Raw genomic sequence first — 24,623 nt, 5'->3', positions numbered from 1 at the left:
GACACACACGTGCACACACAAAAGCATTACAAGAGGTTTATATTTTATTTATGGGACATACATTTTTATTACACTGATAACGAAACAAGTAAACTATATGAATTTGAGATTTTTCTGTATCGATGGGTCTGCATCATAGCGGTTCACCTGCTGTTGTTTTCTTCACTCAGAGGGCTGTTCTGCAGACTCCAGCTCAGATAAAACAGCTCTGGATGAAACAGGAAAAACAAGTTTCAAAAGAGTAAACACACATGATACATTAAACTGAGATCAAAATACCACTTGAACAGTTTCCTCTGTAGTTCTCAGCAGTGTAACAGCTGTCTCAGATGCTTCTCTCTTGTGTTTTAAAGGAAAAGATACTATGTGCAGCTTCTGTGGAAGGAAACTTCCTTCTAATTAAAACAGGGAAATCTACTCTTCTTAATTTTGCTGCGTACAGTGCAAAAACTATGGATTAGCCACTGTTTATTATTTGTTGTTAATTTTAATTCATCCATCACACCTGCCTTTTCCACAGATGGGGAGATACAGTGCACCGAAACTCTGGGTCTGATTTCACAAAGAAATGTTAGACTGCTCTGTCGTGTTAGGCCACTATTATTTTGCTATAAGATTAGTTTAATGCAGTTTAGACTCTTAGGGCTTCATTACAGAAACTTCCTCGGTCTGAAATTCTGTCCTATCCAAGTTTAGAATGATATCTGTGATTTTTAGTATTACCGAAACATATTTCCTAAGTGCATTTAGGAAAAAAAATCCAGTCTTATCTCTAATACTATGGTCTCTGCAATTTTAAATCTTTCATAACAAAACTAATACATTTGTTGGTTTCTTTTGTTGCTTGTGCAGTCGTCTTGCCAATGACTTCTTGTAACACTTGGTTTAATGTGTGCCACTGAGAAACCTCTGTTCGGAGGGCAATGTAGCTCCAAAACTTCACCCTCCAGCTCTATCCCAACAGGAATCAGGACACCCTACCCCAAAATTTGGATGCACAAAATGAAGGGGTAAGGGGCAAAATGATAGAGACAAGGGCTGTATTTGGGTTTGGGTTTATTTTTGTGAAAGAGGTCCCTGGTGTTTGTGAAATAATGATCTGTCCAACTCTTTTTCCTTTATGTTCCCTGTCACTTTGTAATAATTAAATGACTAATTAAATGACAGACTAAATGACAGTTATTCTTGTGTCACCCATAACACAAGATGATGGATCTAAACATGTTTCCTGCTGTCACACCATAAACCTCCTCACCTTTGTTCCTCGGTCAGATTAAACTCAGCCAGCGCTTGCTTTGCCAGTCTTGGTGTTGCAGACAGACAATAGGCTGCGGACATCTGAACCAGCTCCACTGCTTCCTCTGGGGAGCCATTGTTGCGACACACTGACAGGAACTCCTCAAACAGGCCCTCACTGAGGAAAACACAGCAGAAACACACGATCACAAACAGAACACGAGCGTTTAAATCTGAGCCGTGTCAGAAGTAGTTCTAAAACGGGATTACACATTGCTCCTGCAAGGTGTTTTATCTATTGGAACAGTTACATCTTGAGTCACTTACGTTGATAAACGTGATGCTTAACTATTTGTTTGAATACACAATTACGTTTTTTATTACCTTGTGTTTACAGTATGTGTTGAAACCTTCTGTCATGACAGGCTTGAGATGGCGAAGCCAACAAAAACAGCTCCATTTTTACTACGTGATCACACGTTAGAGCATGCTGTCATAAAATTCCACAACATGGTAGTTTTTCAAAGCTAAATAGCAGCAATATTCGTTATAAATAGTTCCTATGTGAAATGACCATGCGATAAATTCGAGCTCTGTGGACTTTTTGAAGGGTTCTTCATGTTTGTAATTGGGCAGAGACTTACTTAGGAACTCTATTCTTGGATTTGAAGAGGTTCAGCATCTCCCTGCAGACAGAGATAGAGCGGACGAGAAGTCAGGTTTATTTCACTTTAACATCATTTGGTGGTGGGCATCAGGAGAGTCAGACTGCGGTAAAAGCTCTCCTGTAAATGGACTGACTGGCGGGCGGATTAACAGCCGTCTCTCTCACCAGGCCTCCTTGGTATTGTTGGCTCTCAGCAGCAGGGAGGTGATGTTTGAGAGGGAGGAGTTGCTCCACTCCAGCCTGTTCCTCCCTCTGTCGACGTCAAACACACTCTTCACATCCAAAGCACACTTTGCAAAAGACTCCTGAACCTGCAGTAACACACACACACAGACACACACACACACACACACACACACACACACACACACACACACACACACAGACACACATACACACACACACACACACAGATGTATATTCATGAACACAGCCAGGTTTTATGCTTTAGTATCTCCAGTCTCACATCATGTCCATGTCTGACTGACCTCAGGGCTGTGCATGTCTCTGGCCATCAGTGTGAGCAGCTCCTCCACCAGGTTGGACTTATTATCATGACCCAGAGAGCAGATATCTGGAAATTGACACAGACTCAGATGCAGTTTGTTTCAATCTTGACAGTTTATATCAGTGTCTCTGTGGTCACTCAGGACGTGTACTGATATTATGCCTCATTCCTCTCTGACCAGTCAGTGGTCTGCAGAGTTTTAACTCCACCTTCTAGTGCCTTCTAGTTCAACTCCCATGGAAATTCAACTGTGGAGGCCCCAAAAAAAGTACCAGGTACTATTCACCTAAAAAATAGCATGCTGATTGGAGTAAAGCCATGTAAGAACATGCAGTGGATTCTTTTACCTTTCCATATTGTGGGCAGCAAGTCCAGACGGCTGTCGGTGTCCAGAGCCTGCAGCAGTTCCATCAGTCCGTGACTGTTTGAGTAGAACAACTGGAAACACAGAACATGATTCCATGTAAAGTTCATTCCCATAAAGCTAGGGGGAACATAAATAGTTAATCATCCATCTTTGAACATGAAAGATCGAGATTATTCAATTTTTTGTCCAAGAGTAAAATTAAGACCAAGCGTGGCGAGGGATGCAGAGGTGTACTGACCGAGGGAATGTGCTGTCTGTACCACTTCAACACCCCGTCAATGTGCTCCATCATACAGAGCAGGCTGAAGAAGCGACCGCTGGAGAAGACGGAGGACAGAGGAGAGGTGCACTTAAACAGCACTTAAAATACGAGAATTCAGCTACATAATTAGGTCTAATCCCTACATTTCAGGTTCCAGGTTATGCTGAGGCTGATAAATATATGTTTCATAACTAACGTGGTTAATTAAATGACCAAAACTTGGATCCTACTATCCTAACGTCTGGATATAGCAGGTACAGGGGATGTGTTTTCAGTTGGAGAAGGGCTTTTTACAGCAGCAGAAAATGAATTAGCTGTTATGGTAAATTACATAGAAGTTTATTCTATTCTGATTGCTGGAACAATTTCAACATACACAACAAAACTTTCAATGATTTTTACAAATTCCATGACTTTTACAGGTTTTCCATGACTGTGGGAACCCTGTTTTTACTCACTAGTAAATATTCCTTTGGTACTGATCTCCCAGAAGCCTCCAGTTCTCCCCTGTTTCCACTAGACTGTGGACCTTATAACCCAGATCCAGGTCTTTACAGTCCAGACACTATCATGAAAACAATAGGCATGGAGAAAATAGGTTGAGTGGACAAACAGATAAACAGTAAATGGTGTATGATAAGACAAATTTAAAACTTTCTGGAAACCCTTAAAAAGCTAATGGCAGTTTACATTCAATCTAAGAATAGCTAAAGGATGCCCAAACCTGCTGGCATCTCTTAAAAATAACTTATGTTAGTTAAAAAAAAAAGGCAGGATTGATTGAACTGGACATTAAGCCGAAGGTATAATTCACATTTTAACCTTTAAATCTAAAAGTAAGCAAAGAAACTTAAGTGCTTAATCAAAAACAAGGACTCAAATAACAAGCTGTTAACTGAAGACTCTGTCATCGTTCTAAAAAAAGGACTTGCACTTTATAGAAACCCATTTGTGAGTAAAACAAAGCACGTAATAAAAAAGACTTACTATTTTCATTGCGTTTGAGAAGAATTGAACTGGAAAGGGAAAGAGAGAATACAAAATCTTTATTAAAAGCCACATGCTAATAGATAACCCTCTCTGCTCTTATTGTGGTGATTATGATTTTTCATGCTTTAAATGCATTTTAAAGGTTCAGTAAGTGAGATTTAGGGGGATTTAGTGGGATGTAGTAGTGAGGATTGCAGACCGCAACCAGCTGAAACTTTTGCTTAGAATTCCAGCAGCTGAATTATCTGCAGAGCTCTCCACCTCTCCAAAACAAACGGACCTTTAGATTTAAACCAGTAAAAGCACGAAATAAAGCAGTTTTACATTATCGTGTTTATCAGTGTTTATCCAACACTGCTTGTCTTGGGCAAGCTGCTGACTACAGCGGCCGACTTGAAAACACCAGTGGCCCTATCTAGAGCCAGTGTTTGATTTGTCCATTCTGGGCTACAGTAGAAACATGGCAATCTCCGTGAACGAGGACCCGCTCCCTTATTCTAAGATAACAATAAGACAACAATTGTTACTTTTACATGCTGTTACAAACATATTGATTATGTTATATTCAATAGGCCAGAATATCCCCCTAAATCCTACATACTGGATCTTTAACCCTTTGAAAACTGGTGTGACAGTACTTTTTTGTGCTGCTTTCAGATGCCTTTTACAAGTATTTAAGTTATTTTTTAAAAAGCTAGGGAAAATGGGAAATGGGAAAACTATATTCATTATTATTGTAATTGCAAATTTAAAATTATTTTAAAGCACTTTTTCCTGGGTCTTTTCTTTTGTTTATTGTTTGTTTTATTTTATTAACAATTTTCAGGCCATTTTTGCTTACAGTTGCCTAATTTCTTGCTAATTTTGGGTCATTTCTTCTTTTGCTGCTCGATCAAAAATCAAGCCAGTTTGCTCAGGGTTTTAAATGGTGAAACAAAATGAGAAAATATACACACACACACACACACACACACACACACACACACACACACACACACACACACACACACACACACACACAAACTCCAACATACCATCATTGGGGTCCTGGCAGGTAAAGCTGGTTTCTTTAATCTCTGACATCACTTCCTGTAACATGTCAGTGCTGCCCCTGCTAGGGGGTGCTGGAGAGGAAATGAAATCACTTAATACAACTCAGCATTCATACGATGTCACCAAAGACTGTACTAGTGATGCTCAGGTGTGATTTAACACCAAAGTGTTTTTACCTGATTTGCAAAAGATTGCCAGGAGGTGATGGAAGGAGGCCAGGCTCGGAGCTGAACACACACAGTGACACAAAGTGACAAATTAATGTCTTGTTGTCTCGTGTGTGTGTGTGTGTGTGTGTGTGTGTGTGTGTGTGTGTGTGTGTGTGTGTGTGCGTGCGTCTGTAGTCACCTATTCCCAAAGCCCTCATCTCATTCAGAGTGTGCAGAGCGTGTGTTTTGGCCACAAAGCCGCAGCGTCTGAGAGCTCTAAGAACGCTGTTGAAGGTGAGCAGGTTGGGTTGAATTTTCTGTTGCCTCATCTGGTTCAGCAGCTCCTGCAGACGCAGAGATAGAAATCCAAATTTCACACCACAGTCTGTTCATATTTTACTTTCTAGAGCCACAAAGTGTTCATTGTTAAATAAATAATTATCATGAATGAATTGCAAAACATTTATGAAACAACCATTTTTTAAATATTTTTTTATAATTACTATGAATCAGCAAGCATCATTTATATAGTGTTATTTCATCAATCTCATTTCAATAAAAGGGTAATATATGTTGGATATTTTTATTTTGCCACTGACATTTTAAAATGCCATTTTTCAAAAATATTTTTTTGGGTAATAGAAATTGAATAAAACTGACATAATAACGTCAAAAATTAAGGCAGGGTTTTCTTAAATAATTTCACACTTTATTCATATATTCTACACTTTTTTATTAATAATACTATATATTTTACATTTTTTTATGTATCTAATATTGAACATTTTGGGGCTCCAAAATCATCTACCCCCCCGCCCCCCAAACAAAAAATAGAATAAGACCATTTAAATAAACAGTAACGTAAAGGCACTGAAGGTCTTTAACAAGGAAACCTGGTGCGTTTTTTCTTAAGATCTGAATAAAAACTCATAGGCAGAAGAGTAAAATTGGTCTCACAGCGATGAGGTCCCATTTTTCATTGTTTTCTCTGACATCTGGAGCTGCCAAAATCAGAGCGTTGAAGATGTGGACGTCAGCTGGAAACAGAGGGTTTGGTTATTGGTCACCTGCTTCCACTACACAGAAGCTTCAGTGGGTTATCTGCAGGCCTCAGAGGGTCTTTTGAGAACCAGTATGCCTGGGATTTTAAAAACTAGCACCATCTACTGGTACTGTCAGGAACACCTAACATACTTTAACTAAGTAATTTGATGGAAGATAAAAAGAACGTAGTAAATTAACAGTGACATTTAAAGGTAACGTTATTACAACAAAAACATGCACCTGCCTCTTGAAATAGAAAAATATTGTCACACTTAAAGAATACTGTAGGAATTATTTACACTTTATTAGAATGACCTGCATAATGTATTCTATAAAGTTTTAAAGCAAAGTAAAAAAAAAAGAACATCACTACAAACCAAAATTCTTGCTCCAAATATTGCTTTACAATTGGTGATTACATACTATAACTAATGAGGTATTTTGTTCTTCATGTTGCTCTAGCAACTCACCAGTCAGTCTGTTGTTTAGCATGTCTGTGAACATGCTGAAGGCCTTTGCAAAGGCTCCATGCTGCGGAGAAACAGACAAACAAAGAAAAGTCTCTATTATTGGCTGATTAATTATCAGCTGTCTCTATATACATATGTTTATATCCTGCATTAAGGGATAAGGATGTGTAAAAATCACTGTTTTACTACCACAACAATCACTATACAGTATAGTAACCACCCAAGCAGCAACCTCCAGGGCTGAAAAATGAAGCCAGTATGAAGTGCTTAAACCTGCAGTTCCTCTAATGGCCACTTGGGGCTGGCTCAAGAAGCCATTCAATTCCTCCAGATTCCCATAAGACAATACCTGGCTTTGAAGCAGAAATAAACATATTTACAGGCTGTTACCCAAAACAAACAAAACAGCTTTTGGACGCTATAACATTAATTACTGAACAAGGGTGAATTTTTATACAACTCACCCTTTCACATTTTCTAAGAATTAAAGGTACATGTAAATCTGGTCAACTTTTGTCTAAGTTTGTTCACTTCTGGCTCCAAATACACTACATGGCGATGGCCAAAATGCCAAACTTCTAGCATCCAAACAGCAGTCCAAAAACAAATGGATGACACCATAGTAGCTACATCCATTTTTTTTACGGTATATGTAACCACCTAATGGTTCTGCTGCACCCTCTTACACAACATAAAGAGGCTCTTGCAGTAGCAGCTCCATCAGTAATAAATGTGTTCTTACCATCACCATGCCTTGGATCAGAGCGGAGTAACACCGTGTGTCTCTCTCTGGCAGCAGGTTAAAGATCCTCTCTGCGTTGTTGTTTTCTCTCCAAGTCGCCTTCAGCAGGTCTGTAGCCCGACTCAGCCTCGCTGTCTTTCTCTTCACCTCCTCTCCTGACTCCTCCTGAAAACACAACAGTAAACACACATAAATACTGTAGTTCTAACATGATGTCTGTAGGTTCCAGCTATGTTGTTTCCATTTGCTGCAGCAAAACCCAGCTTTGAGTTTATTGTGTCTAAAACTGCATCAGTTTGTTGATTGACTGACTGATCGTCAGACATTAATCATAGTTATCTTGATAATCAGCAAATGTTTTTTAGTCATTGTTTTTTTAAGACAAAACACCCTAAGTCTTCTTCTACAACTGTTAATAACACAACACTTGAAGATGTCATCTTGGAATCTGGGAAAACTGTGATGGACTCCTAACACTGTTTTGACCTTTTATAGACGAAACAATTAATCACAAATAATTGATAATGAAAAAAAAAAGTTGTTTAAGCTTTAATTTTATTACTCATCTCTGACTGTCACATTTGAGGTTTGTCTCGGGGAGGACTCACCGTGTCCTCTGTCTGTGGTTCTCCCTCCTGGACAGGGTCTTTGTCACAGTAGAGACAGATCAGGTCTAACAGGTCATGGGTCGTTTCCATAGAGACTGCTGTGCCTGGAAGAATTGAAGAGTTGATGTGACAACTTTCCTAAATCAGAGAATATGTGTGTGTGTGTGTGTGTGTGTGTGTGTGTGTGTGTGTGTGTGTGTGTGTGCGCGCGCGTGTGTGCGTGTTCTCACCAGCTTGCAGGAGTTGGTCATACATGTCAACAGCAGCTGTAACTTTCCTCAGGTTGATTCGCTCCTTCAGAGCCTCCTCGCTCACCTCCTCAAGAAGCGGCAACACGGTCTCTGGCATCAGACACTACACACACACACACACGCACCCACACACGCACACACGCACACACGCACGCACACACACACACACACACACACACACACACACACACACACACACACAATGAGAATCAAACAATACTGTTGTCCAAAGCAATATAAATAACCTGTGATATTTTTACTCTGTGAGAGGTTCCATTAGCAAAGCTTTTAACACTAATGGTTCTCCGCAGCATTAATACAGTAGTAAACCATTATTTGCTATGTAAATATATGGTGGAGTGATGGCATCCTGAGCACAGAATGAAGTCATGCTTCCTGAGTGTGTTGTTATTCGAGCTTCTTTGCTTTTCTGCAGCAGACGCTCCAGCCGAAGAAGCATAACGCAACACCTTCCGGTCAGCGCACTCACACTCAGGTTTTGTTTTTAGTGGGAACTGTTAAAATTGGCATTTATTCTTGGAACAAATTAATCTGCAGCAGTCATGAGCATTTATTCGCTTCAGCTAAGATGGGCTCCTAATCTGACACCTTGTTTTCAGCCCTTTTGTGACGCATTGATGTACTGTCGAAAAATCAAGCGCAAGCAGAGCTCAAACATTTAAAAATAGAAACTAAATAAGTAACATATAAAACAGATATGTATGACAAATTAAGCACCATAAAATTTGCACTGGCCTCCTTGCTGCCTTCCATTGTTTATTGACACCATTTTTCAGTGTATCCATGACGTTAAATGTGACATACCAGTAAAAAAACAGGAAGGTACACTCGTCTGCTGCAGAGCTGTGTACACCCCTATGGTCTACTGGAAGGAGTCTGTTACATATTTTTAGTGGGTTTTCCCACATTGAAGAATAAAAAACAGTAAATATGTGCTAATTGGGTGGAGAAGTAGAGACAGTTGCACTCTGAATATTGAATAGAGCTCCTTGAAAGTAAAACCAAACAAGATCAGTTCGACTGTGAGAGTAAAGCTAAAGTTTTTTTACTATAATAAACTGTCCTGGATTGAGCTTTTTAAGGCTGCAATGTAACGCTGTTTGATCACAGTCCTCCTCATTAAACACACACCTGTGCCTGCATTTTCTCCACCCCCCTCTGCGTATTCACTCATTTGTGTGTGTTTCTTACTGGTATATGTGGCTCAGCAACGTCTTTGGTGAAGAACTTAGGATTGCTGTTGATAAAATATTTGGCTGCAGCTCTGCCAGACTCCTGAGAGAGAGAGAACAACTTCTGCAAAGAGAGAGAGAGAGAGAGAGAGAGAGAGAGAGAGACAATCATACATCAGTTTGACTACATCTTAATGTGATCTCAAAGGGGTTGTTGTTATAAGTACATAAAGGGAGTTAAAACAGTGTTATAAACTGAAATAAAACAAATTATGTGACCAAAATTAAAAAAAATAATAATTCTGAGACACAACATCTGTATGATTTTTACATAATACCCACATTAAAATTAGATGCCAATCTAAAATGACAGAAACATAATTAAAACGAAAACTTAAAAACATTCATAACAATGGTTTATCAACCCAGGGGTCCATTTTTAGGTAAATATGGATGAAAGATGACTTCAGAATAGAAAAAGAAAACAAAAATAAGCCAGCTGAGTAACGTGACTGTCAGTGTAAAACGAAGCATGATTTTGGCGTACAAACTCATTTGATGTCCTTGGAGAGAGGTAAGGATCATCCTGGAACTGGTAGGAATATGCTGTGGGATCCTGCAGGTAGAAAAGAAAAAAAAAAGGATTAACACGCAGGCACACACATACACAAGTAAATATCCCCACTGATGATCAAAGAGATGTGATGGAGCTCTCACCCTGCTGACAGTTGAAGCCAGAGCCTCCAGCACCGCCTCCTTGCTCCTGTTCAATAAGAAGAGACATTCAATTCAGTGTTGTTTAAAGACAAAATATATATACAAAATAAAACACTTAGCTGACTTTATTTAAAACTAAGTGACTCTATCTAAAGATGTAACTGAGGTTTCGCAGACTATAAGGTGCACAGTGTTGCCAGCACTGTATAAAACATCAAAACGGGGTTTAACAGTGAAAATGACACATACCATGTTTTCTTCCTGGGGATGACAACAGTCTCTGTAGATTCTGCAACAACATCGAGAGCAGGGTGTCATTTTAATGCCACTGATGATGCCTTGCCTCTGGATGAGTGATTTAGTCCAATATAATGGAAGGGCCAGAATTTCTCTAAATTCTATACATTTTTCAATAAATCAGATATTCCAAAGATCCTGCTGTTTTTTTTATTGACTTTTATTCCATATTACCTTTATTGGCCTCTGCAGCTTGTTGGCGCACAGCTGAGGTCCAACCAAAACTCCTGGAAAAACCAAAACAATCTGATTTCCAAAAAGGAAAGTAAAGATACAAAATATATAATGTAGAAGAAAATATAAATATGTGCATTAGGTTTCAGTTTCACAGCACTATGTACATTTTTAAAAATGTAAGAGATGGATAATATGCAGGGTTTATGTGCCTTATGCTGCTTTAAAATGTACATACTAGTATGTACATTTGTGCATCTGTGCATCATAAGTTTGATACATTCCAGAGTGGTGTTGATAAGATAAATTAGGATGCTGCAGTCCTCCTGTAGTGATAATTCATAGATCGCCTTACTGGACATATAGTAGCTATTTTCTAAGTAAATTAAACCTGTACAGACAACATCAAGACAAATAAAGCTGCATCAAAAGGTTCAGCTGTGTATGAAGTCTATATCAATACCAGTCAACAAGCAGGATGTACAGTGAGGATGAAAGACGCCTTCTTTCTAACTGACAAAGATAACCCGTATGAAATCGCTGAGGTAAAATTCCGTGTACATGTGCTCAGTTATTAAACATTTTGTCAACATTTGCTGCAGCGGTGTAGCTCAGCGGCTCGTGAAGACATGACCTCCTGTCAAATGATGCAAGGCTAGCTACAGCTCTTCTGCATGTAGGAGGCACAATAGAAGTAGAATAAACGGCTGAATAATAGTATGCTTTAAAGAAAAAGAGCTGTCTTACCTGTGACCCCACACCTGCTCGAAATTATTTAACAAAAATCGGCTGTTTCTGTGGATATAATGCCCTACGTGCCTGCCGGGCGCCGCCATGTTGTTACAAACTGAAGGCTTCTGGGAGGGACAAACCATGTGCGCTAAGAATAGGGGAGAGAAGAATAATTACACTTTGAGTTTTTAAGAATTGCTGAACTGTATTTGCATTTAACATTTAACATTTAGTAATGTCCAAATCTGATCGTGAATTTGTTATTTTAAAAGTACAATATACACCGTATTAATGGAAATTGCATCTGCATTTGTGTCTCCCCTCTAATGTTTCGTTTGATCTGAAGACCCACGTGCGGAACGGGAGCGACTTTGCGTCGCGTGGTGTAACTATACGCCATGAATTTATATCAATAAGCACCAAAAAGTCTGGCTAATTCTCCAAAATGTTGTTTAGAAAAGAAGTGCCATGGCGGCGACTGGAGGGCATGTCGTTTGGCATGTACTCTGCCGAAGAGATAAGGTGAGTAATGGCCTGTTAGCTTTTGACTTTAATGCTAAACATGAGATCAAAACAACAAGACTAAAGTTACTCGTCTAGCATACTGTAACGCCATGCTCTAGTTCTAACATGACACTAATTACACTAGGTTAACACTAGGTTACTATGTTTGTGGTCATTATAGATATTTAATAATTATTTTTTGTGCAACAAACTTGACTCGCTTTCAGTAACAGTGGGTGTCAGTCAAATGATACACCGTTACCCCCCATTGTATTTATTTTCACCCACTTCTGTTTGACTCTGTAGGGATCTATCAAAATGACACTAAACCGACTATATACTGATTACAGCTATGTGCCAAAACTACCAGTCATTCACTGCAGTAAATGACCAAAAAAAGTTGATAATTATCCAATGTAAACGTGGAAGCAGATTGTATAATAATGTGTTCTTCTTATATCCCTTCCCAGGAAGTTGAGTGTGAAGGCAATCACAAACTCCAGGTTTCTTGATGCTGTTGGGAATGTGGCCCCAAACAGCCTCTACGATTTGGCCTTAGGACCAGCTGACAGCAAAGAAGTGCGTCTCAACTCTGATCACATTATTTACATACATTGTAAAACGCTGTTGTACCTTTTTGGTTGACCTATCTCTTTGTGTAAAGTTTAAGATTGAGTCTTAATTTAAAACAAGTCTTTATTTATTTACTTATTTATTCATGTAACTTACTGTTATTGTTCTTACCAGGTGTGTTCAACCTGCTGTCAGGACTTCAACAACTGTCCAGGCCACCTTGGACATGTAGAGCTGCCTCTGCCTGTATACAACCCACTGTTCTTTGATGTAAGCATGTCTGCAAATGCACCACACAGCTGTACATTTACATGCAAGTACACTCACATGTTTGCAGCTCAGTATTACTGGATGTGGTACTCGTACACTGCAGGGTACAAATTGGAATTTGCTTTTCATCACTTTCTCGAACTCCAATCCACCTTCTTTGAGGATTTTTTCTAATTATTTTTTTATTTTATTTTTATTTTGTATTGTTTTTCTCTAACCCCCTCCTTATTCTCTCCTTCATCAGAAACTTTACCTGCTGATTCGTAGTTCCTGTCTGTCATGTCACATGTTAACATGTTCCCGAGCTGCCATCCACCTGCTGCTGAACCAGCTGAAGTTAGTGGACCATGGCGCCATGCAGGACGTCTACCAGATAGAACAAGTGCTCAACCAGGTGGGGTTAAACTTGCTGTGAAAATTAATTATAGCAGGATATTGATGAATTGTGATGGTATTATTTGGGTGATGTGCAAATATATAGAATAGATTTTGTGTTCACTGTGAATGTGGGAGTCTTGCATCTGATCTGTTCTTCTGACTTATGCATCTCCAAAGTGGTTTTGTAACTGTCATACTGTAAATCAGTGGTTCTCTGTTAATACATTATTTATTAATTTATTTGCACTGTGTGTGTGTGTGTGTGTGTTAGCACCTAGAGCAGAATCCCAAAGCCACTGGAGATGAGATCGAGCTGGTGCTTAAGGAGTTTACAGACATGATAGTTGGAGAGAACGCTGATGGTTCAGAGAACATCAAACCGGTGAGTACACACTGACACACGGCACTCAGTTACCAACAAATGCACACACCTAAAATCCCATAACAACTTTTTAATTTGATTTAAAATATGAAAACTACATTATTATATGTGCAGCTCTCATGAAGGCACAGTGGTCTAATGTGTCTGTGTATGTATACATTTTTTCAGATCAAACACCTTGTTGAAAAGAAGAGTAGTCTGATAAATGACTTCTGGAAGAGCCACATGAAGACGAGAAAGTGCCCTTACTGCAGGTAACATAATAAAAGTGATTATGCAATAAACTTAATTTTCATTAAATGCTGGTCTAAAACAATTTGTATATCACATTTCAAACATATACGTCCTTGTTATGAGTCACGTAATGCCAGTCATATTTACAGAAGTACATACTCAATATACTATTCTATTTACCACCTGATTTTAGGCCTTGTTTTCTGCACTCAGCAACTAAGCACACAGGAGAAAACATCTGCAGTTGTCCATTATTTCCATTTACATCTGTAAAGCTGATTTTATTACAAAAATCAGCTTTACTGATGCAAATGGTCATATGCTTATTAGTCAAATCTGTAATAGTCCATTCTATGCTGTAATCATGGTTTCTGTACGCGAAGGGGCGGCAGGTTCACGGTGCGCTGTGAGCATAACAGTAAGCTGATTGTCACCATGCCATCAGGAGCACAGATCAGTGGAAATACTGATGGTAAGTCATATTTTAAAGAAGTCCGGCTGAGAATAAACATATTGTTAACTTCTAAGTGAAGGGGGGCCTATTTGTGTTTTTTGTTCAAGTGACGTGTTAACCTGTTGCTCTGCACTCACATGTCACCAGTTGTAAGCCTTGCCTTTACATATATACATACAATAAATAGATGTAAACCAGATATTTTGTCTTCCTGCAGAGAATCTGATGGCTGGAAAGAGGGTCTACCTGACAGCCAGTACTGCCAGAGAACACATCAACAAGCTGTGGGAGGAAGAAGGTAGGTCAAGAAAACAGCTACCCACCAACATTAACATAAGAACTGGACTGTTAAAAGGAAAATCTCACCCCCAAGTGACCATTTTTGAAGAAAATGCCTTCAGGCATAGTCATTGGGGTCTTAAGTTTAACAAGAGCAAACTTTGTCAAAACATCCATTTACAAACTCTCACACAACGTGTGAAGTTTAATCCACATCTCATTCATTCACTGTGAAGGCATTTGAGAAAAACATAGTTTTCTTCAGTAATTCACCATAACACGGCCTGAGTAATTGCTTTACAGATACTTTATCCAAAGTGATACAGATCACTTTGGATGTGAAGTATTCCGTATTTGAAGGAGCAGTGATGACATGTTCACTACTTCTATGTGTTTTTGGTCCCCTTTTAAACTTTTTTCCCCCCACATTTTCCCCCAAATTTCTTATATGTTGTTATTGATTAAGATTCAGTTTGAATTTCTTTGGAAAGACTTTAAAATTTATCCAAAGTTTTGTGTCCTTTTGTGTCCATAATCACAGAGTCCTTTTTTATATTTTTTAGGATGCAAAATGGCTGATTTGCAAAAAAACAGCTGCTTTTAAAGAAAACATTTTCAAAGCATAATTCATACAGCATGGGTGTCTTCCAGGGTTCTTCTTGAAGCATCTGTTCTCGGGGCTGAATGAGGGGGCAGTGTCAGAGGAGGGAGGGAAAGGTTTCTATCCAGACCTCTTCTTCCTGGAGCTGTTGGTGGTCCCACCCTGCAGGTACAGCGAGAGAAAACACACTAACATACTGTACATTTAACTGTACAATTGAACCAACATTTGCACAAAAGCAAAACAAGCCAGTACAAACTGGGAGGGATGCAAAACTAGAATAACATCTCATATATAGATATATTTCTTATTGTGATTATGAAATCACAATATAAGTGATGTTTGCAGAAGTTGTGTGACCCTTTTACTTAATCATACCCCTTCACCTCTCCGTAAGGTATCGTCCAATAAATCGACTGGGCGACCAGATGTTTACAAATGGTCAGACAGTCAACATGCAGGCTGTCATGAAGGACTGTGAAATCATAAGGAAACTTCTGGCTCTCCTAGCAGGAGAGAAGACTCCTCAGGAGGGAGAGGTAAGATGACGTGTGCTACGTGTTACAGTGTTACCCTCTTTTCTCATAGTTTTAAATTTATTTCTGTATGTAATAATAAGAGTTGGAGGTAAAACATCCTGATTTTTGTGGTCAGCTACATAGTATGGTTAACAGAATTTGTCAGCCTGTCCTCTCTTATCCCTCCCAGGCTCCTGAGCAGACAGACCAGACGTTTCTGAAGGGAATTCCCGGACAGACACTTACAGATAAACTCTACAACATCTGGATCCGACTACAGACCCACGTTAACGTCGTCTTTGACAGTGACATGGACAAAATGATGACAGAGAAATACCCTGGAATCAGACAGGTAACATTAACACAGATACTGTTTGTAACATAAAACACTACAGTGCTACATGACCTATTGTGTGAGGGTTACTGTCACATTACTATGTTTTTCCAGCTGCCTCTGCATCAACAATCATCACAGTGATATAATGTAATAGGACTACAACATAGTAAACAAGTCATACAGTGTAACAAACTGTCACATGACAGGGTAGCTAATAACCAATCTTTTTTATGCCTCCTTTTTATGCCCATTATTTTAATAGACCTATGTTTGCACTAGCTAAAATGCAGCCTTGTCAAATTCAGTGCTTCCTCCTCAGTGGATGCCACTGGCCAAAACGGCTGCCACAGTGATGGTGTAGTTCATGGGCCCCACGGTGCTCCATCATGACCTCTGGGGATAAATATGTACTACATACAAACACAAACATGTGTTCAAATGAACTGAACCAGTTCTGCTGTTGAGTGTCTACCAAACAATGTACACAGTTGATGCGGATATTTAATGTGTTTTTATGACTCCATGGTGGTGATATTTGTGGATGGAGGCATTGCAATTTGCGGTTGTCCATCTGTCCCATTTTTGGTGTGAAAAGCACACTGTGACCTTGCATCTATTTCATTCTCGAGAACACAATATTTCAAGGAGCCCTGAGGAAATGTTTTCAAATTTGGCACAAATGTCGACTCAACAATAAACTGTTTAGAATTTGGTGGTCAAAGGTCAAGGTCACTTTGACCTCACGGAGGTCTGGAGACCAGACGTTTCTGGCCATAACTCAACAATGCATGTGTTAATTATGAAAAGATTTCACAAAAAATGTCCAGTAGGATCAAATTTGAAAAAGGATAAAAGTGACGAAATTTTACATCCAAAAGTCAAAGATCAACATCACTGTGACATCATAATGCTTTGCAAAACATTTTTCTGCATTCAACACCATAACTCAGGAACAGAAGGGGAGACATTTGTTCAGATACTGAATTGGTAACAGTAATTTTGGGTGCCCATCTTGAAACCATGCTGATTGTAGAGATCTTCTTAACCACAGAGGGGAGATGTGTGTGAAGCATCCATGTTTTCATAGCCATGGATGTAAACTGTACGTTAGTGGTTTGCAGAGGTCAGTTTGTTTGCTGATAAAGACATGCCAGTTATTTAATTGTCTCCTCTCTGCTGCCAGATCTTAGAGAAGAAGGATGGATTGTTTCGGAAACACATGATGGGAAAACGAGTGGATTACGCTGCACGATCTGTCATCTGTCCGGACATGTACATCGGGACCAATGAGATCGGAATACCAATGGTAACCCTGACTTTGTTTCCGATTTATGCTTACCCTAAACAGAAATACCGCACGTCTTTGATGAAGGGGAAACATAGATAGAGCTCCAACTTTGAACATAAGAAACTCTTCGCGCTCCTGCAGGTGTTTGCCACCAAGCTGACGTACCCCCAGCCGGTCACACCATGGAACGTGAAGGAGCTTCGTCAGGCTGTTCTGAACGGGCCCAACGTCCACCCTGGTGCATCCATGGTGATAAACGAAGATGGCAGGAGAACCATCCTATCAGCTGCCAGCCTTGCACAGAGAGAAGCTGTTGCCAAGCAACTGCTAACGCCTTGTCCCGGTCCACATAAGATGCCCATGAAGATCGTAAGTCATATGCTCACCCTGCAGTGTGAGTTAACTTTTTATTTTCAGTGACATAGCTCTTTACTCGTCTTCTTTTGTCTGTGCAGGTGAATCGTCATATAAAGAACGGAGATGTTTTGTTACTGAACAGACAGCCGACTCTGCACAGAGCCTCCATACAAGCTCACTGTGCGCGGATCTTACCAGGAGAGAAGGTACGATCTAATCCATATCTAATACACCTTTTTTTCATGTGGTTGTAATAGACATATGATAAATCAACAAATTGTACTTGACCTTGATTTGATGCCACAGGTTTTAAGGCTCCACTACGCCAACTGCAAGGCGTACAACGCTGACTTTGATGGAGACGAAATGAATGCGCACTTCCCTCAAAGTGAGCTGGGCAGAGCAGAGGCCTACACGTTAGTCAGCACCGACCAGCAGTACCTCGTCCCCAAGGTGAGCTCATATACATTGTAGGTAGAAGATTTTTAATATAACACAGATTGTCACAGATTTCAACTCTGAGGTAACGGTAGCTGCAGATAAGCAACAGCGCTTCTAAAGTTTTATATTGTGTTCAGTTTTAACAGACTTGTTTTTGAGTGTCTGTGGTATATCTGTCTTGTTTCATTAGCGCTGAGGCCTGATTCAGAAAGCAGGATTACACAGTTGTTTGGATAACCAAGCTTAGATATTTTGATTGCAAATATAAATGAGTGGTCCTATTTTTTTTTTTTTGGCAGGTGATGAGTGATATAATGCAAAAACAAACAGAACTCCTGCACTCACACATAAATTAACTTATTTAACGTGGATGAAATAAAACCAAATGCACGTGTTTCAGCTTCAAAGCCGTCATCAGCTGAAATACATATATTTCTGTTTATTTTGCACACATTAAATGAATGAATTCATGTGTAAGTGCTGGTGTGCGGTTTGTTTTTGGATTGTCTCCACAACCATGCACCTTTATTTATTGTTTAAGATTTTCAGAGTTGTGTGCACTGCTATTTTTCATCATACACGCTATGCTCTTAGAGGTGCATTTTTAAAAAATTCTATATATATAGCCCCTAGAGTTGTCCATCCAAGAATCCATGAATCAATGGCCTCTGCAGAGGCTGAAATTGGGAGCTTTGTTAGACATTGTCCCTTATGCATTTTAGATTATTATTATTTTAATGGGTTTTTTTAAATACTGATATATCAAAAATATAAGCTGATAAGCTGGTTTACAAAATATATACTACACAAACACAAACATGTCGTGAAAAAAACTGAAATCAGTAAAGAGTGCTATTGCGCTGCAGCTGCCACCAAAAATGTTGAGTATCTACCAAACACAATTGAAGCTGGTATGAAATGTGTTTTTTTTATTGTTCATTCAGGCTAATGATGTTGTCAAATGACTGTTTATTTAAAATCAGCAGAATATGACAGAGTTCACCTGTCTGATGCTCATAATTATTCAAACATAATTATTCAAAATCATTATTCAAACCAGTAAACAGAGAGAAAACCTGGAACTGAAATAAGTTTTTTTTTTGTTTTGTTTTTTTTAAAGTGCAGCCTTGTCAAATTCAGTGCTTCCTCCTCAGTGGATGCCTCTGGCCAAAATGGCTGCTACAGTGAAGGTGTAGTTCATGGGCCCCACGGTGCTCCATCATGGCCCCTGGGGATAAATATGTACTGCACACAGACATTAGGTAGCACGGGCTAACAGTATTATTACTGTGCAGCTGCCATTAATAATACACAAATGTTCAGATTTGGGCTATTTACTAGATAAGGTCTGTCCAGCTGTATGTCACTATGAAGATTTGAGGTTCAGTAAAATAAATAATTTCCTCTTAATTGAGTTTTTTTTAATTATTTCCCTCAAAAAAACAATTTAAATGACTAGTTTGGAAAATATCCTTATTATCTTTCTTTCCAATAGTTAGTTGATAATATCACAATAACTCTCTCATGTCTGCATTAAATATAGAGCATTCATGAAATTACTTGTTTGACTGTCGGGATGTGATCCATTCAGTTTGATAACATTTTGTAAGTCTAGAAGAGCAGCAGGTACTTTGAACTCTTAAGATGTCTTCACTTGTATATTATGAATATTAAGCCTTAAAAGTCATTACTACTACTACATACAAAGACAAACATGGTGAAGTGAACTGTGCGGGCCCACTTCAAGTGCAGGGGGCTTCTTTGGTGTCATGCACAATTCTTAAAAACATACACAGGTCAGCACTCATGTTTCTCTCTTTGATTTTAGGATGGTAAACCTTTGGCAGGTCTGATCCAGGACCACATGGTATCGGGTACGAGGATGACGATACGAGGCTGTTTCTTCACCAGAGTCCAGTACATCGAGTTGGTGTACAGAGGACTGACTGACAAACCAGGGAGAGTTAAACTGCTGCCGCCGGCCATCCTCAAACCACAGCAGCTGTGGACAGGAAAGCAGGTGATATGACTGTGACAGCTGAAAGAAGGAAGGCAGATTACCCCAAAAGTTCAAGTCACATGTTCACTCTCTGCAGCTTTTGTCTTCTACTTTATTCAAGATAAACACAGCTGCGACCATAATTTATTTTTAATTTAATCCCAGTTATTTGTGTTTCTCTGCCATCATGTGGCAGAAGTAGTGTGTCATTAACTTGTTTTTTGTCGTAGGTGGTGTCGACGCTGCTGCTGAATGTAATCCCACAGAAGGCTGTGCCTCTCAACCTGGTTGGCAAATCCAAAATCCCCAGCAAAGCGTGGATCCAAGTCCCCCCACGAGCTTCACCAGGATACAACCCTGACAGCATGTGTGACTCACAGGTGCGCGCGCACACACACACACACACACACACACACACACACACACACGGTGTAAAGATTTACTTTATCAATCCAAATCCAGACGCGCCAACAGTAATTCATACAAACTCTCTGTTCTTTTTGTCTGTTTTTGGCAAAATGAAATTTGTAACCAAGATCGTTTAACGTGACTCGTACCATGTTAATACACACATTAAGAACATGTTTGATGGAGCTGGTGTGTATTTAAATAAGGGGTTCAGTGGCGTCGGTGTCTCAGTGGATAGAGCAGGCGCCCTCTGTACAAAGGCTGAGTCCTCAGTCGTGGGTTCGACTCCGACCTTGGAACTTCGCCGCATGTCGTCCCTTCTCTCTTTCCCTTTCACACTTACACTCTGTCCTTTCAAATGAAGGCCAAAAAAAAGCCCCAAAAATATCTTTAAAAAACGTTGGGGTTCAAAGTGAGTCAATATATGACATTTTGAATGTTTATTTGAAATGCATTAACCTCTCTTTCATCCCTCTTTTTCTTTGTTTCCCAGGTGGTGATTCGTCAGGGGGAGCTGTTGGTGGGGGTTCTGGACAAAGCTCACTACGGCTCCTCAGCCTACGGTCTGGTCCACTGCTGCTACGAGCTGTATGGAGGGGAGACCAGCGGCAAACTGCTCAGCTGTCTGGCTCGACTCTTCACTGCCTACCTGCAGCTGTACAGAGGCTTCACTCTGGGTAAGAAGCCACAGACAGGAAATTACGCACCTGCCACACTACTAGTTTATGTCTGTCAGTTTTTTGTGTGTTTACCAAAGGTAGAAGAGCGTTACGTTTAAAATGGTTTTTGTGTTCGTGTCTAGGTGTGGAAGACATCCTAGTGAAACCAGGCGCCAACAAGCAGAGGAAAAAAATCATTCAAAAATCACTGAAGATTGGCACCAAAGTAAGTCAAAGCACCAGCTTTTATAACTTATAAAAGCCCTATTTAAACGATCTGAAGTGCATGGTGCAAGTGCATTTAGGTTGTTTTCGACTATTTTTGCTACCTAGAAAATGTATAAGAAAGGCAAAAGGAGTTTTATTTAATTCTTTAATTGATAATGTGTGTGTTTTGGGCGTGACATGAATCCAGCCAATCATGAGTGTTACATCCCATTCTCTTTAAGAGTCATGTGTGCCTGCACCTGGTGCACTATTTACATAGCAGATTTCACATTCAAGCAGTTTTCTGCTTAGAATAATGCAATAAGAGCCGTAATGTCATTCCAGCTATTGTCGTGTGACTTTTAAGCAGCAAAACTAAAATCTTCAGTAATGAACTTGACAGAGAAGACAGAACTAGATCTTTAACTTCTTAAGTAATAAGTGAAAATACATTGTTCCTTGTGCGTAAATGTGCAGCAGCTCTGCTCTGCTTTCTTTCTAATTAATATTCCCTCATTAATGATGTATTATTTCACCTATCCATGCATCCCTGTGCGTGTAACAGGCAGTGTGTACATGTGTTCTAAATACATAGATGCATCTCACTTTTAATAATGTGCTCTTAATTAGCAGAAAATACTAGAGCAGTTTTTTTAGGTCAGTGATGCATTTGTTTTCTGCTGCCTCAAAACAACAATACGCCAACAATGCATCTGATTAAATCATATTTCAAGACCTAAAACACACAGACACTTTTTTACACAATGTGAGTGCTGCCTCTGAAAATGACGTCTGCGTTGTTCTGAATCTAGTAATGATATGTACAGCACAAATCCACAGTAAATAAGTAATCTAAAAAAAATGCAGCCTTGTCAAATTCAGTGCTTCCTCCTCAGTGGATGCCACTGGCCAAAACGGCTGCCACAGTGATGGTGTAGTTCATGGGCCCCACGGTGCTCCATCATGACCTCTGGGGATAAATATGTACTACATACAAGCACAAACATGCTGTTAAAATAAACTGAAGCAGTGAGTAGTGCTGTTAATGTACAGCTCCCACAAGTATTTTGTAGTTTCTGGCTACTAGTGCATTTTATTTGTTGCAATAGCTCTCGTCTCAATGTATTCAGGTTGTGAGAAGGAGGCGGCAGCATCTGTTGCTGTTGTGTCTGTAATGATGCTGCCACTAGGGGGTGCAAGAGACTGAATGTTTTCTAATTTTACACATTGTGGCTTAAAAATACAACCCAAAACCTGCAATCATTGATCTTTTTGGCCTCTTGGCAGAAACAAGTTGTTGGCACTACTGACAAATTACAGTTACCTATTTACACATTCAGATATTATAGTTCAACATTAGCATTCATTTTGAGTCATGTTTCTGGCCACTTTGCAAATTGAATTCCAACAAATGCAAAAACAACACAAAAAAAGCAACAAAAAATGCAATACTCCACTGGTGAATGTAAGTCCAACAAATGTAAAAAAAAAAAAAGTTCCAATGTGTTCACCAGTGAGTCTCTAACTGTGTCTACCAGCTTTTTGTTGCTAAACATGAGGAGCAGAGGGGTTTTTTAGAGCCTTTTCACTGAAAACAGCTGCATGTTGAGGCTAAAAATGATGCTATGATTACAGTGAGCCATGGCAGAGTGAAGGGCCTTCAAGCTAAACAATGAGCTGACATTAATACTTCTCTGAAGGGGATTCACTAGAAGCAGTCATTCTTACTCTGTCATATTGTCATTTGATGGAAAAAATATATTGATGAACCCTTTGAAACCTGAGCAAATTGGCTTGATTTCTTTCAAATACATGGGAAGAAGGCAGTAAGCGTTAAAATAAGAAATAACACAAAAATTACCAAGAAGTTTGTGAGAAGTACCACAAAATTAAATTAAACAAAAAAAGGAAAAAGAAATGACCTGGAAAACATCTTAAAATTATAATTATTTTCCCTAGCTTTTTTTTATTTATTTATATATATTTTAAGAAAATCTTTTTCTTGCAAGTATTTAATTTCTTGCAATTTGTGTAACATTTATGACCACGTAGCTTATTGCCTTTTTTCCCCCACATTTTTGAAACAATTTGCTTCGGGTTCAAAGGTTTAGATAATTGTCAAATCACATTTTAAAGCAGCACCAGTAAAGTGATGTCTCTCGAGGGTGAAAGCCCCTTTAATTGAATATTTCTTTTGTTTTTAAAGGGACAATCAAAATAAATATGTTTCCTTTGTGTCTACAAGGCCCTACAGGTTGCCTTCAACCTGCCCTCTAATGTGGATCAAGCTGAGGCTCAGAGCCGCTGGCAGGACGCTCACCTCAACCCAGACCAGAGAGACTTCAGCATGGCCGACCACAAGTTCAAAGAAGTAGCCAACCAAGTGAACAACGAAATCAACAAGGTACTCACCACTAGTGCTGGTAGTACCACCACTGCTACTACTGACATCCATGCTGAAATGAAGTAAATGCACCTAGGTTGCTTCCATTGCAGGATCTTTCCCAGGAGAACAAGAACTTTTTAAGAAACGGTGAAAAAGACGGTGAATAAAAATAAGGAAGCATCAGTGAGAGGATTAAAAAAAACAACTTGAAAAGATGTCAGTACAGGAATCACACAGATGTTCGAAGAACGTGGAAGCAGCAACAGACTGCAGCTATTATTCTCCAGAAGAAGGCAGTAAACTCACTAAACAAGGAACTAAAAAGTCACTTTTGCTTTTTAGCAAATGCACTCGGCATTGTGTTAAACCAAAGAAGTGATGAGAGACGACAGCACACAGACAATGTGTTAGTCTTTTTAAATACTGTTTCCACTAACATTATACTAACGGCTGGACTCACAGCCCCACCTGACAGGCATGAAATTATTCAATCTTTTTTTCTTAAAAAAAATTAAAAATTAAAAAAAAAAATATATATATATATATATATATATAATGAATATTAGGGAATAGACTTGACATTTAAGGTTAAAATAACATCTGTTATTAATGTTTAGCTCAAGTTGCTTTTCTAAATGCTGTGGTGTAATTTCTGGATGAAAATGTTTTTCTTTTTTCATGTTGTTCAAAAAATCGCACATTATTCAGTTGTAGCATGTGAAGAACTGTACAACATTTGACAAAAAAGCAGTCAAAAATATTAAGTTCTTAAGTTTTTCATCTAGTTGAAACTAATTGGATCACAGTACATACCATTTAGCCCATTTTACAATAATCACTATAACATTTTTTTTAAAGTTGTTCATATGCATTTATTTTACTACACAG

At 39.1% G+C, this 24,623-nt stretch overlaps 2 protein-coding genes and 3 non-coding genes across 5 annotated transcripts in view; 4 read left to right on the top strand and 1 right to left on the bottom strand.

The window, feature by feature from the left end:
- Window positions 1-26: 26 nt before the first annotated feature.
- On the bottom strand, window positions 27-11,857 carry ptcd3 (pentatricopeptide repeat domain 3). Its single transcript, XM_042492937.2, has 24 exons — window positions 11,745-11,857; window positions 11,476-11,608; window positions 10,729-10,781; window positions 10,507-10,546; window positions 10,258-10,303; window positions 10,088-10,156; window positions 9,560-9,664; window positions 8,327-8,450; window positions 8,097-8,200; window positions 7,489-7,653; window positions 6,747-6,807; window positions 6,190-6,269; window positions 5,432-5,576; window positions 5,260-5,310; window positions 5,065-5,154; window positions 4,028-4,056; window positions 3,499-3,605; window positions 3,017-3,095; window positions 2,759-2,849; window positions 2,392-2,477; window positions 2,069-2,214; window positions 1,881-1,922; window positions 1,256-1,414; window positions 27-208 (listed from the first exon to the last, which is right to left on the bottom strand). Exons 2-24 carry the CDS (start codon window positions 11,601-11,603, stop codon window positions 163-165), a joined length of 2,046 nt encoding a protein of 681 aa, XP_042348871.2. The 5' UTR covers window positions 11,604-11,608; window positions 11,745-11,857; the 3' UTR covers window positions 27-162.
- polr1a (RNA polymerase I subunit A) overlaps window positions 11,844-24,623 on the top strand; it is a 29,314-nt gene continuing 16,534 nt past the window's right edge. The window contains exons 1-20 of the mRNA XM_042492936.2: window positions 11,844-11,982; window positions 12,435-12,543; window positions 12,712-12,807; window positions 13,052-13,201; window positions 13,457-13,567; window positions 13,736-13,821; window positions 14,185-14,273; window positions 14,473-14,553; window positions 15,186-15,303; window positions 15,533-15,674; window positions 15,844-16,005; window positions 17,174-17,296; window positions 17,420-17,647; window positions 17,734-17,841; window positions 17,942-18,088; window positions 19,905-20,096; window positions 20,306-20,455; window positions 20,977-21,160; window positions 21,286-21,368; window positions 23,595-23,753. Coding sequence (XP_042348870.2) covers window positions 11,906-11,982; window positions 12,435-12,543; window positions 12,712-12,807; window positions 13,052-13,201; window positions 13,457-13,567; window positions 13,736-13,821; window positions 14,185-14,273; window positions 14,473-14,553; window positions 15,186-15,303; window positions 15,533-15,674; window positions 15,844-16,005; window positions 17,174-17,296; window positions 17,420-17,647; window positions 17,734-17,841; window positions 17,942-18,088; window positions 19,905-20,096; window positions 20,306-20,455; window positions 20,977-21,160; window positions 21,286-21,368; window positions 23,595-23,753 — 2,595 coding nt within the window. The 5' untranslated portion in view covers window positions 11,844-11,905. The remainder of the gene's footprint in view (window positions 11,983-12,434; window positions 12,544-12,711; window positions 12,808-13,051; window positions 13,202-13,456; window positions 13,568-13,735; window positions 13,822-14,184; window positions 14,274-14,472; window positions 14,554-15,185; window positions 15,304-15,532; window positions 15,675-15,843; window positions 16,006-17,173; window positions 17,297-17,419; window positions 17,648-17,733; window positions 17,842-17,941; window positions 18,089-19,904; window positions 20,097-20,305; window positions 20,456-20,976; window positions 21,161-21,285; window positions 21,369-23,594; window positions 23,754-24,623) is intronic.
- LOC121948572 (small nucleolar RNA SNORA5) lies at window positions 16,276-16,412 on the top strand. Its single transcript, XR_006106162.1, has one exon. It is a non-coding gene; the product is annotated as a small nucleolar RNA SNORA5 (small nucleolar RNA).
- On the top strand, window positions 19,197-19,333 carry LOC121948574 (small nucleolar RNA SNORA5). The gene has a single exon (XR_006106164.2). It is a non-coding gene; the product is annotated as a small nucleolar RNA SNORA5 (small nucleolar RNA).
- On the top strand, window positions 22,212-22,348 carry LOC121948573 (small nucleolar RNA SNORA5). The gene has a single exon (XR_006106163.2). It is a non-coding gene; the product is annotated as a small nucleolar RNA SNORA5 (small nucleolar RNA).

This window comes from Plectropomus leopardus, chromosome 8 (genome assembly GCF_026936395.1).
Source record: "Plectropomus leopardus strain MGB_pleo_1.0 chromosome 8, ASM2693639v1, whole genome shotgun sequence".
NCBI lineage: Eukaryota > Metazoa > Chordata > Actinopteri > Perciformes > Serranidae > Plectropomus > Plectropomus leopardus.
Note: the sequence above shows the minus strand (reverse complement) of the source record. Positions and strands in the feature narration are given on the sequence as shown.

Bases quoted from the DNA above. Each gene is read 5' to 3' on its own strand.
- ptcd3 (XM_042492937.2), bottom strand. From the start codon at position 11,603: ATGGTTTGTCCCTCCCAGAAGCCTTCAGTTTGTAACAACATGGCGGCG. The intron at 9,665-10,087 runs GTACGCCAAAAT...CTCTCTTTGCAG, and splicing joins CAAGGACATCAAATGAGTTT to AAGTTGTTCTCTCTCTCTCA. The intron at 6,270-6,746 runs GTGAGTTGCTAG...CTCTGTTTCCAG, and splicing joins GCTAAACAACAGACTGACTG to CTGACGTCCACATCTTCAAC.